The sequence below is a fragment of the Neocloeon triangulifer genome, unplaced genomic scaffold (genome assembly GCF_031216515.1).
Source record: "Neocloeon triangulifer isolate White Clay Creek 2 clone unplaced genomic scaffold, ASM3121651v1 ptg000017l, whole genome shotgun sequence".
In the NCBI taxonomy this organism is placed as follows: Eukaryota; Metazoa; Arthropoda; class Insecta; order Ephemeroptera; family Baetidae; genus Neocloeon; species Neocloeon triangulifer.
The window spans coordinates 8,187,905-8,199,576 of record NW_026775559.1 but is presented as its reverse complement, the minus strand read 5'-3'; the positions used below and the strand labels follow the sequence as shown (position 1 = coordinate 8,199,576).

General features: G+C 33.8%; 2 protein-coding genes across 5 annotated transcripts; both read right to left on the bottom strand.

The window, feature by feature from the left end:
- Nucleotides 1–2,258: 2,258 nt before the first annotated feature.
- On the bottom strand, nt 2,259–6,630 carry LOC132203493 (uncharacterized). Of its 4 annotated transcripts, none has more exons than XM_059631301.1 (14): nt 6,500–6,610; nt 5,963–6,137; nt 5,651–5,906; nt 5,321–5,586; nt 4,994–5,160; nt 4,833–4,937; nt 4,642–4,779; nt 4,390–4,567; nt 4,063–4,324; nt 3,729–4,009; nt 3,504–3,664; nt 3,309–3,440; nt 3,067–3,213; nt 2,259–3,008 (listed from the first exon to the last, which is right to left on the bottom strand). In XM_059631301.1, the coding sequence occupies exons 1-14, from the start codon at nt 6,500–6,502 to the stop codon at nt 2,928–2,930; spliced, it is 2,352 nt and encodes a 783-aa protein (XP_059487284.1). In that variant the 5' UTR covers nt 6,503–6,610; the 3' UTR covers nt 2,259–2,927. The 4 variants fall into 4 exon arrangements, with proteins under 4 accessions (XP_059487284.1, XP_059487285.1, XP_059487286.1 ...); XM_059631302.1 differs by having other exon boundaries at nt 4,833–4,925; XM_059631303.1 differs by having other exon boundaries at nt 2,260–3,008; nt 5,963–6,123; nt 6,500–6,630.
- Nucleotides 6,631–7,075: 445 nt separating this feature from the next.
- Nucleotides 7,076–11,366, bottom strand: LOC132203494 (protein artemis-like). The gene is made up of 12 exons (XM_059631305.1): nt 11,157–11,366; nt 10,640–10,763; nt 10,373–10,568; nt 10,235–10,313; nt 9,931–10,173; nt 9,731–9,810; nt 8,447–9,668; nt 8,108–8,366; nt 7,649–7,911; nt 7,432–7,592; nt 7,282–7,374; nt 7,076–7,228 (listed from the first exon to the last, which is right to left on the bottom strand). The coding sequence occupies exons 7-12, from the start codon at nt 8,568–8,570 to the stop codon at nt 7,076–7,078; spliced, it is 1,053 nt and encodes a 350-aa protein (XP_059487288.1). The 5' UTR covers nt 8,571–9,668; nt 9,731–9,810; nt 9,931–10,173; nt 10,235–10,313; nt 10,373–10,568; nt 10,640–10,763; nt 11,157–11,366.
- Nucleotides 11,367–11,672: the final 306 nt, after the last annotated feature.

The window sequence follows — 11,672 nt, the reverse complement described above, 5'->3', positions numbered from 1 at the left end:
TCCTTTTTTGTTCAATGCTCTGCCGGGGCAGAGCACTAGTTGGCCTTCACTTTTAATTTAAATCAAAATCTTGATTATATAGACTCTCTGGACTGTGGAGCTTTTCAAACAACAGAGAGCCCAAAACACTGTATCCTGACCCGCGCAAGCTCTTAGTAGTTAATGAATAAAATTGGGTGTGCGGGTTGCGCTTTTGTACCACAGCTGCATTTTTCTAGAAGCATTGTTTTGGGGGAGGGAAGCGGCTCCTAATAGGTCCATGGAGCGGATGCTGGTGAACTCTCGATTCTTCCAATAATGCCAATGGTTTGTGCATCTGTTCTGTGGCTATCGCGGTAAAATGTTAATAATGCTTCACGTTGACCGTGCTGAAGTTAGCGTCATCCACATCCACATCCACATCCTCATCCACATGTGGATAGAATTGTTCCGTCAAACTCGAGCCTCATATATCGCCATAAGGTTAACATGTCCACATCCACATCCACACCGTGTGGATGACGCTATCCTCATCCACATCCACATCCACATCCACATCCCCATCCACATCCACATCCACATCCACATCCACATCCACACGTAAAAATATTTTAAATTGAAATTAAAAAATAAAAATAAAAAATAACTTTTTTTTAATTTTGTCAAAATTAAATTAAATTATCTTGTTATCTTCTGTAAAAATTATCACAATTAAAATCACGCTAAAAAGTGTTTATCCACACGTGCACCCTCCATCCACACCGTGTGGATGACGCTATCCACATCCTCATCCACATCCTCATCCACATCCACATCCTCATCCACATCCACATCCTCATCCACATCCACATCCACATCCTCATCCACATCCACACCTAAAAATATTTGAAAAAAGAAATTAAAAAATAAAAATCAAAAAATTTTTTTTTTAATTTTTCTCAAAATTAAGTAATATTATCCACACAACAAATAAAAAAGTTATTTTTTATTTTTATTTTTTATTTCAATTTAAAATATTTTTACGTGTGGATGTGGATAAGGATGTGGATGTGGATGAGGATGTGGATGAGGATGTGGATGTGGATGAGGATGTGGATGTGGATGTGGATGTAGATGAGGATGTGGATGATGATGTGGATGTGGATGAGGATGTGGATGTGGATGAGGATGTGGATGTGGATAGCGTCATCCACACGGTGTGGATGGAAAGTGCACGTGTGGATAAATACTTTTTAGCGTGATTTTAAATGTGATAATTATTACAGAAGATAACAAGATAATTTAATTTAATTTTGACAAAAATTAAAAAAAAAATTATTTTTTATTTTTATTTTTTAATTTCAATTTAAAATATTTTTACGTGTGGATGTGGATGTGGATGAGGATGTGGATGTGGATGAGGATGTGGATGTGGATGTGGATGTGGATGTGGATGTGGATGAGGATGTGGATGAGGATGTGGATGTGGATGAGGATGTGGATGTGGATGTGGATGTGGATGTGGATGTGGATGAGGATGTGGATGTGGATGTGGATAGCGTCATCCACACGGTGTGGATGGAGGGTGCACGTGTGGATAAACACTTTTTAGCATGATTTTAAATGTGATAATTATTACAGAAGATAACAAGATAATTTAATTTAATTTTGACAAAAATTAAAAAAAAAATTATTTTTTATTTTTATTTTTTAATTTCAATTTAAAATATTTTTACGTGTGGATGTGGATGTGGATGAGGATGTGGATGAGGATGTGGATGTGGATGTGGATGAGGATGTGGATGTGGATGAGGATGTGGATGTGGATGTGGATGAGGATGTGGATGTGGATGTGGATGAGGATGTGGATGAGGATGTGGATGTGGATGTGGATGAGGATAGCGTCATCCACACGGTGTGGATGTGGATGTGGACATGTTAACCTTATGGCGATATATGAGGCTCGAGTTTGACGGAACAATTCTATCCACATGTGGATGAGGATGTGGATGTGGATGTGGATGACGCTAACTTCAGCATCATCACGTTGGCTGGTTTAGAAACACAAGGGAAATGAGTTCAATGCCTGCTCTAGGAGGATTTTTTGAAGCCTTAGTTCAGGATGTAAGACGGTTGTGGTTAATTTTAACAATCAGTTTATTCGATCGATAAAAAATTGTTGTACTTCATTATTAAAAAAACAACAATTTAAATAACAACAAGTAAATAATAAATTATATTTTACATTCCATAATTATATAAAAAAAATTAAAAAGGGACCAATGTGTTTAATGTGTTAGACGCGCGGTACTCTGCAGGAACAAATCTTTGGGCTATTTAATGTCCTGTTAACACAACCTCTATTATAAATTTACATTAATAGATTATTTTGTATTTTTTACTCATGTAAAATTTTGTTATGATTTATGAAAAAGTATGATCTCTCTTGCAAGAGGAACCCGGTTTCAATTTTTCTAAGAAATTTACAACTGTAAAATGCATTCGTAATAGCATTGCAGCAAGAAATTTGGTATTTTATTATTGAAAGCATTAATGAATTGAATTAATTAATAAATATCAACAAAAATAAATTTGCATCAACTTTAAAATACAAACGCTTTAAAGATGCAAAGTGCATTATTTTTCTTCTATTTATTCTCTTATCTCTCTTAGCTTTTTAAACTTAATTGAAATTGATAACAATTAAAAGAGTGTATAACAGATTTTATATAGCAGACATTGAATCTCAGTAGAAAATTATTTTATAATTAAATAAAATTTTACCTCTAACTTGGGCAAGAGCAATTTAGTGTCATTTGGCAATTCTGTTGCAAAAATGATAAAATATTATGTGTAATAATTAAATAATACAATTGCTTTGATGTAAGTTGTTGAATATTTCAATGTACATTTGAATGGAGAATAATTAAATAAGGACACATATTTCTCACACTTAAAAAATTAAAAACCTAATAATATTTCATTCTTTTGAAGTCGTGGTGTCTTTTGCCATGAATGTCATCCAGCATTTTATCCAGATCAGCTTGCATCTTCGTAAATTTTTCAAAATAATTAATTATTGTACCAAATAAAAAAAGTTAATCTTACTTCGCAAAAAGAATACGTATTTTTGTCTGAATGTATAACCCAGGCAAAAGCTCGTCTAGGTCGGAAGTGTTTCAAAAATGATTTTAGCTCACTGTGGCTAGAATGCCTCGAACGAGCTATTCGGACAAACCCTCCATTAGACAAATCCTAGAAAATCGTGATAAAATATTAATTTAAAATTGAAATATAATGAACTTGATAAATTTTCATTCAAATAATAAGGGATATTCATTTTTACATGCCTCTGGTTCTATTATTTTATTGTTGCCCAATTCAATTGCGAAGTACAATGCAGAGGGCACAATGTGTAATGCGTTTGACGGAGGCTTACACAGAACCTCTTTTCTTGGAGTGGAATTCACATCCTGGCCTTCCTGCAATGAGATTTCAGTAAAATTTTATTACAAAATTAAATTATCCTTATTGTAAGTTCTTACGATTTTGCACATGTGAATGAAAGCGACTTGGCCCTCAGTAGTGATGCACGATTCAATCTCCTCGAATCCCGTGTAGCATTTGCATTCCTCTTCATGAAAGTGAATTTTGGTTTTATATTTTTTGCTCAATTTCACTATGATTTCCTCTGAGCCAATAAAACCTGAAAGATATCATCAAATATTATTAAAAATATATTATGCAGTTTTAAAATTTTCTCCCCACACCAGCTGGTTTTATATGTATCCAAGCCTGGTCCCCTTTCTTTAAAGCAAAAAGGTATTTGTCAATGGAAGCCTCAATCATCTGCAGACTTTCTTCTTCCGACGGAAAAACCTTCGCGTGATTTATTTGATTGAAGAAAGTTGTGTCTAAGTACACCAAGTCGATTCCTTTGACAGTTCCGTCACTGTAGTGCAGCTCTTTGATGTCTTTTAACTGATTCGGTGAAAATCGGAAATCGCCAGTAAAAAGCACTCGTTGATTTTCCTCGGTCTCGAATAGGAACCTGAGGAAATTACGTAAAAATACACAAAATTTCGGCTGCGGAATTATAATTACATGCACGCTCCAAGACAGTGGTTTGCTGAAATTGGGGTGACTTTTACAATTTGATCTTCAGCATTGGAATCTGCGTCGTCTGGCTTCTTTATCACTATTGTGTGGCGCCTGCCCACGTCAAGGACTTGCACATGGTCAAAAAACCGGTCGCTTAGTTTCAATTTTGCCCGAAGGTTTTTTAGAATTTGAGCACTTTCTCTTGAGCAATAGAACGTATATTTTGTTTCGAGCGTACTTAAATTCCCAATGCCATTGGTGTGATCTGGGCAGGAAAATTATTGCATTCCTTCATTAAGTATAAATACAGTAAAATTTTTAATAACTCACCAGTGTGACAATGCGTAAGAAAAAATGCTGAAAATTTATGTACATGGGTAAAGCGATCGATTGATGTAAATTCAACTCCATCGATGCGCCCATCGAATTTGCTGGCAAATGCAGCCATTTCCAATATTGCGGGTCCACTTTTCAGCATTGAACAAAGTTTATCCAATTTTTTCTGCGCCTGATGGGTGTTACATATTTGTGTTGAAATTTATAAAATTAATATTTTGTAAAATATGGAAAAATAAACTCAACCTTATTAATATAACGTAGACTTGGAATGCTGCAAGGTTTAACTTTTTTCGGCTTGTATGTCAAAATCAAAGTGCTTATTTCATCTTCAGTCGCGTGAAGGGTATGATCAAGTCGAAGCTCGTTTTGGCTATCAACAACCTGGAGGAGATTTTTATTTACTTGATGCATAATTTACTTACTTCTCCGCTTACGCTTTTATTTTGCTGATTTTCTTCCTTGTTTTCCACTGCGCACAATGTTATTTTATAATCAGATACACGTTGTTCTGCATCTTCAGTGCATTCCTGTTTAAGAGGCTTCATTAAATTTTCAAAATCGTGTCACATTTAATTAAGTTATGCAAAATGTGTACCGGAGATGAACATAAAATAATTTTCGCATCTCCATCTTTGGACACGTAAGAGCTAACGTGTGGAATGTCATTGTAAATTGTATGATATTTTGAGTCCTCAAATTCAATCAGTTCACCCAAATTTGCAGAGATCCCTCTGATAATCTGGCTTTCAGCCCCGACTTCACCTGGAAAATATGAAAAAATTAATGCAATTTAAAAATATCATGATAATTGAATTGTATATAAGCTCAAAGTTATTTATAATTATTAAATTAAGAGAAAAGAAAATCGTCTCTAATGATCTTTTAATGTATGTATATTTATTTATTTTTACACTCTTCATACCTGATTCATTGTTAACGATTATGCGAACGCGTCTCATGTTCAGGTCAGTCTGTCTTAATTTTTCAATTATCAGGTCAATGTTGGCCTGTACGGATGGATACTCTGAAAAACGTTGATCAAAAAACGAGCAGTCAATGTAAATGGCGTCCAATCTCTTTTTCTCGCCATCGAGTTCGTGCAAAGCTCTAATTAGCGGTATTTCATCTTTTGTGTAACGGAAATCAGAAGTGTAAAGCACTGTTTTCTCAGAGGTCTCAAACAGAAACCTGTTTTATAACAATTGTAATAATCAGACAAAATAAAATTTTAAGTCAAATCACGCAAAATTACATGCATGCGCCCACACAGAAGTTTGCGTCAATTACAGTAACTTTCAATTTCTCATTGCTCTCGTCAGAGCTGCTGCTAGGAATTTCCATATCATAAGTTTTCCCAATTTCAAGTTCCTCGAACTGAAGTGGAAAATCTAGGTTTTTTGAGCTGAACAAATTTGTTAGCATTTGCATTGTTCTGCTTGTGCAGAAAAGTTTTGCGTCCTTTAAGTGCTCGGCTAGCTTGGCTTTATCAAGTTCTGCTAATTTTCCTCCTAAAAAAATTTAAAAAAAATTTAGAATCTAAATTTCATTTCTTTTTAAAATAAACCCCGAAAGAAGTTTGTCAGGAAGAGCATTTGGCTCCGTTTAAAGTTCTTCCGTTCAAATCGATCCACTGAAATGCCTTCAATTTCGTCCAGGAAGCCCGAAAACACCTTGTCTGTCATGTTGAGGCACATTTTTACAACTGCCGCTATCTCATTTGCACATCTGGAAAAAGCAACCTTTAATTGAAATGCCTGATTAATTATATTTGCTCATTACAGAAGCTCATAATTTTTTTGAGATATTCGTCTAAAAAGTAGATTAAACATAGAAAATTAATGGCAAGCAAAGTTTTAGCAGCATAATAAATTTAGAAAAAGAAAAAAATCACCTCCCCTCTACTTTACACGTACATCAAGTCTCTCGCACTCCCTTAATTAAGTAATAAGGTGTTTTTTATTTTTTATTTTGGTGCAATTAATTGTAATTATTAGTTGAATTTGCCTTGAAAATTCCAAAAGAAAATTAATTTTTTAAGTAATTTTACTCAATAATATCTATTTAATTTTATGCAAAATCAGCAAGATATTGTGTATTTTACCATTAAACAAACGTTTTCCTCTCCTAAAGTTTTTGTGCTCCCCGATCGTAGAAAAGACTGTCTTCGCGACTGTTATAAATTCGCCTCTGCGCTACAATGCTGAACGTATGTGGCACTAATTTCCCTGATACACGACCTGATAGCAGTTTTGTGATAAGATTATTTTCTGAAAACTTTGGTTAATTCGGTTATATTTTTATGATTGTCTAGTTTTTGCTGTAATCTTTAAAGACAACAGAAAGAGAGCACTCCTTTTCTTAAAACCAATTTTGTTTTTAATTTGGTGCTTATCTTACATTGGCAGCAAAATGATCTCATGTCTTGAAAACGCATCGCTTACAATAATTATGTAGTGAGAGTAAAAAACATTTTGTCAAAAACTTCTTTTTAGATACAATTTTATTAATTTTGCTCACAATCAAAGGTAAACTATTTTTTAAAGAAAATTTCACATTCTTGTAGATGCGTCTCATGACGTAGAGCAAAAGCGCACAAGTTGATCCAGTTCTGCTTGAATCTGTGTAATTTTTATTTTAAGTCATTCATTTTTTATTTTAATATTTGAGGATTTCTAATTTAACGTACTTCCTTTTGGGAGTATCCACTGGGAATTGATATCGCCACTGCTGAGTGAGGTTTAAAATATTTTATGAACTCGGATAATTCAGATCGAGATGAATGCGTCGAGTGCGCGATTTTCACTCGTCCTTGGTCATCTCTTTGAATCCACTGAAAATTACTAAATTAATATATTTTGTTAAAAATGGAATCTCAATTCTTACTTTCCTGCTCTTTCCGTTTCGGGCGTACCACATTGCAGACGCATGAACTTGCAAGGCGTTTTGGCCTTCAATCGTTTGCTTTCCATTTGCGTACTAACATAATAAAAATTCTTACAAGTAATGCATTTATTATTAAAAATAATCTAGTACTCGCGTTCGCAGGTGAATGAATGTGTTGCGGGCGTTTGTAGTGATGAACGGGAAAACTTCGCGGATTCCTTTATACAATTTGTAAGCGTGCCATTCAACGTGAACAGGACATTTGTATTTTTTAGAAAGTGCCCTGATGATGATCTCTGATCCAAGATAATCTGCAATATACCGGACAATTATTAATATGATTAGCAATTTCGTTTGTTTGTATTACATGGTCTTGTAATGAACACTGATCCAGTTTTAAACTTTTCCAAGAAGTCGTCGATTTCCTGTATTATCATTTTCAGTACCGCCTTCCTTGATGGAAAGTGGTTGCTCGCTTGCTTGAAGAAAGTGGTGTCCAAGTACACTGTGTCCAATGCAATGGTCGCTCCATTATTTTCATGCAGGGCTCGAATATTAGCAAGCTCGTGTTTCTGAAAGCGAAAATCTCCCGTGTACAAAACTCTGTGGTCATTCCTTTTGAAAAGGTACCTTGAGAGAAAAAAACTTTTTTAAAAATATGACAGTTATGTCAATAAATGTATAATTTAAATCAATTAAAGCATGAATTAAATAAGATGAAACAGAATATATATAGCAGAGTAAAAATATAAATAATAATAATAAGTTATAAAAATAACATCACGAAGAAAATAAATAATAGCAAAATTATATAAAAGTGACTCACATACAAGACCCAGCACAATGAAAAGCTGGTAGGACGGTCACGTTTGTTTCATATTCATGCTCGGGTACCAAGATTGTGTAAGACATTCCCATTTTCAGTGTTCTTATTACACTCTCCAGAGCATTCTTGTCTTGATGCTTCCAATTGGGCCTGTAAAATTTATTGCGCAAGATGATGGAGCTCTCCAATGTGCAGAAAAGTCGAAGGTCTGGATTATCGCGGGCTTTGGATATAAATCCTTTAATATTTTCCATGTGATCTGCCGAATTTTAATTGTTGCAAATTATTAACAATCAAAAATTGAAACATAATTAAGTGAAAATTTTTCCATCTTTTTACCTGCATGGCAATGTGATAAGAAAAACCTGGAGCAGTTTACCAGGTTTTTAACATTAAAACTGTCTATGGAAATTCCTTTGAAGCCACGAATGAGTCCAGAAAAACCGACAGAAGCCATTTTCATTATTGTCAGCTTGCTAAATACAGGCAGCTGAAAATCCCTGTATATTTTTATGTTATAAGCTCAATAATATGACGTATATCTTTGAGGTTACCTGGGAAGCGTGCAGCCAGTTTATGTGGTGTAAAATACCTTAAATTAACTCCGCAAACAGCTCTGGCTTGTAAATAAATTCAAAAATACAATAGCTAGACGTGTGCAGTGCACACCCTTTTTTGACACTGAGAATACTTTTGCCAAGCTCACAGTGACTGCCTGCTTAAAAGAAAACTAGAATATTTTTTAGTGTGTTTTTTTTCTGGTCTATTGAAGCGGCACCAGTAGATAATGTGACACGTTGGTCGTAAATTATAAGACCCTTCAGCCTTCTCACCATAATGATTTAGAGTTTCCGCTATACTGAATCTTTGTTTCAATTTTTTTTTGTCTTTAATTAAGCCAGGTTCCACATGCTTGTGATATAAAAAAATCTCACAAAAAAATGTAATCAGCTTATCATAAATGTTTTTATTATTCTGAGTACACAGAATGCAGGCTTATCCGTAATATTTTTTTTTCATTATTTTTTTTTTTTAAATGCAGAATTGTTATATTTTGCTTTTAAACATTATTGATAAGTCAAAAAAGAGGAGCAATTCTAGTTATCTTGTTGTTTGTTGTTGTTGTTGTGTTTGTATTTTTTGGCTTTGGTGGTGACCATTCAGCCAGATCTAATTTTTAACAGGTCTAGTTTTTAGTATCGTGCTGCAGGGAAGATTTTCTTGTACAGCTCGTGCAGTTCTATGTAGATTTGCTTATTTTGGGTTGAGAGGATGTTTGGGAGATTAAAGGGAGGCCGGAAGTTGTTATTTCTAAGAGTTCGGTTAAGCTTAGTACGTGCACTCCAGTATCGTGGTATTCTAGTTATCTCTATTTTTACTTTCAATATTGTGGTTATGGCTGCATATGTGAGGTGCGCCCAAATATTGAAAAAGTCATATTTATGCAAGTGTGTCTGCTGGTTTCACTTAAGCAATTAGCATTTTCTTATCTTCGACCACAGGATGCATTGAAATGGCACAATTAGGAAGGCCGTTGGCTTTCTCATTATGTTCTCCGAGTCTGAAAATAAAAATAACCAATTTATTAAATTAAAAGAATCGTTATATTTTCAACAGCTGTACCCAACAGGCTGGACGTTTTTCAGTGCTGAAAATCCAGTGACATGCCCTTCTTGTTCTTGAATTTCTTGATGTTTTGCGCGCTAAAAAATTTGCACCAATTATTGTTAATTTATAATATGGAAGATGGCAATTAATATTAGTTTAATTTGGAAACAATGAAAAAAAGGGAGAAATTTATAACTATAAATGAAATTTTTTACCATTTTGAGAAAGTGGTCGATATAGAACATCATTTGAGCAACTCCTGCCGTCATTTGGAGTACATTATAATGGCCTTCCACTTGGTATCTGAAGATCCAATTCAAAATGTAAAATCCTCTGTATGAAGCAAGTGCAAACAAATAGCTTGCGATCCAGTTGTCTGATTCAGTTGATTTCTGAGACAGATGCATCTGCGGCAGAATGACAATTGCCTCCAAGCAAATGGAGAATGCCCAGGAAATCTTAAAATATTTAAATTTATATAGAGTGTCGATATAAAATTTTTATATTTATAAAACATACCTCTGAAAACTCCATAACAGAATATACATGGTTATAGTAAAAAGAGAGAACTAAAGCAATAGCAATCCAGCCGAAAATTCTAGATTAAAAATATTAGTCTTGCCTTAAAAACTGTGATTTTTGTGTATGTGAACTTACCCGTAATTATCCCTTTTTGAGGAATAATTTTTATTCCTGTCACAATAAATTGAAGCCACAGTGAAAAGAGCCAGAGATATGTAGATCAACTTGAAAACTGTGTTGTACATAGATATCCATTTTATGTTTAAGAATAAGTCCACGTATCTTGTCACAAAGACCATGGCGTAGAGCACCTGGCTTTTGCCGCTCACACCTTTCAGGGAGTAAAATAAATTAAATTTTCATAAAGTACATTTAAAATATGAAAATATTAGCAAATCTCACCTTTGCATCCCGACTTTGAGAACCAAATCTTGATCAGCAGAATGAAGAACGCCGCGAAATGGACGAAGTCCCCGCAGACGCGGTAAAAGTTTAGGTTGCCAAATATCTCTATGGGCATTTTGAACTAAAAAGTAATTGTTAAATTAATCAAATTCATTTATTAAAAATTTTGTAAATCATTTTTGTAAAAAACTAAAAGTCTAAATCGAAATAAATTTATTAAATAATCATTTCAAAATTAAAAAAAAAAATCCAACTCATTACTGTAATGTAACCCTAAACATTAAATGATAATTTTCTTATAATCAAATTTTATTGATTTAAATTTAAAAAGACATAATTGTATTATAGTCCAATTTTCTTCTAAAACTCCTAATTAAATGTGTTTTGCAAAACCAATTTTATATTAACCAGCTCATATTCTAGTAAAATTTCGGCGTTACTGAGCTAATTGATCAATTGATGGAATGCATCGCGTCAGCCAAAATAAATTATTGATATAAATTATTCAACTCACTCTCTTAGCTGAATGCGGTCTTTAGAGATGAGAAATGAGATTGCGGTGTGAAGTAAATTGAGGATTGTTGAGTATGGAAGAAAGTAACGTCGGCTTGATTTTATATTTGCGTGGATGAGGAAAGTCTTGTCAGAAATGCTTTGCTAAATTAGCATGGCTTGCATCATACAGGCCATCATATGTTTGCGGATCTGCTTACCAAGTGCAAAAAATAAATTTCATCTATGGTACATATAAGTTGCGACTCTGACCCTGCGCATATTGGTGGGGCAACGGCACAGTGGGGAGCGAGAGCCGCCGTGATTTCTGTCAATAAAATTAAAACCTACAATACATGGAAATTAATTTTATTTAATATGGTTTGATAAATTTTCAGTAAAAAATAAAATTATCAATTTATGTATTTAAAAATTATATCTGAAGCTGAAATTAGTAAAAATTAATTATTTATTTGATGAATAATTGAAAATTAATTATGTGTAGAGGTTTTATCACAAATAATTTCACAAGATTATT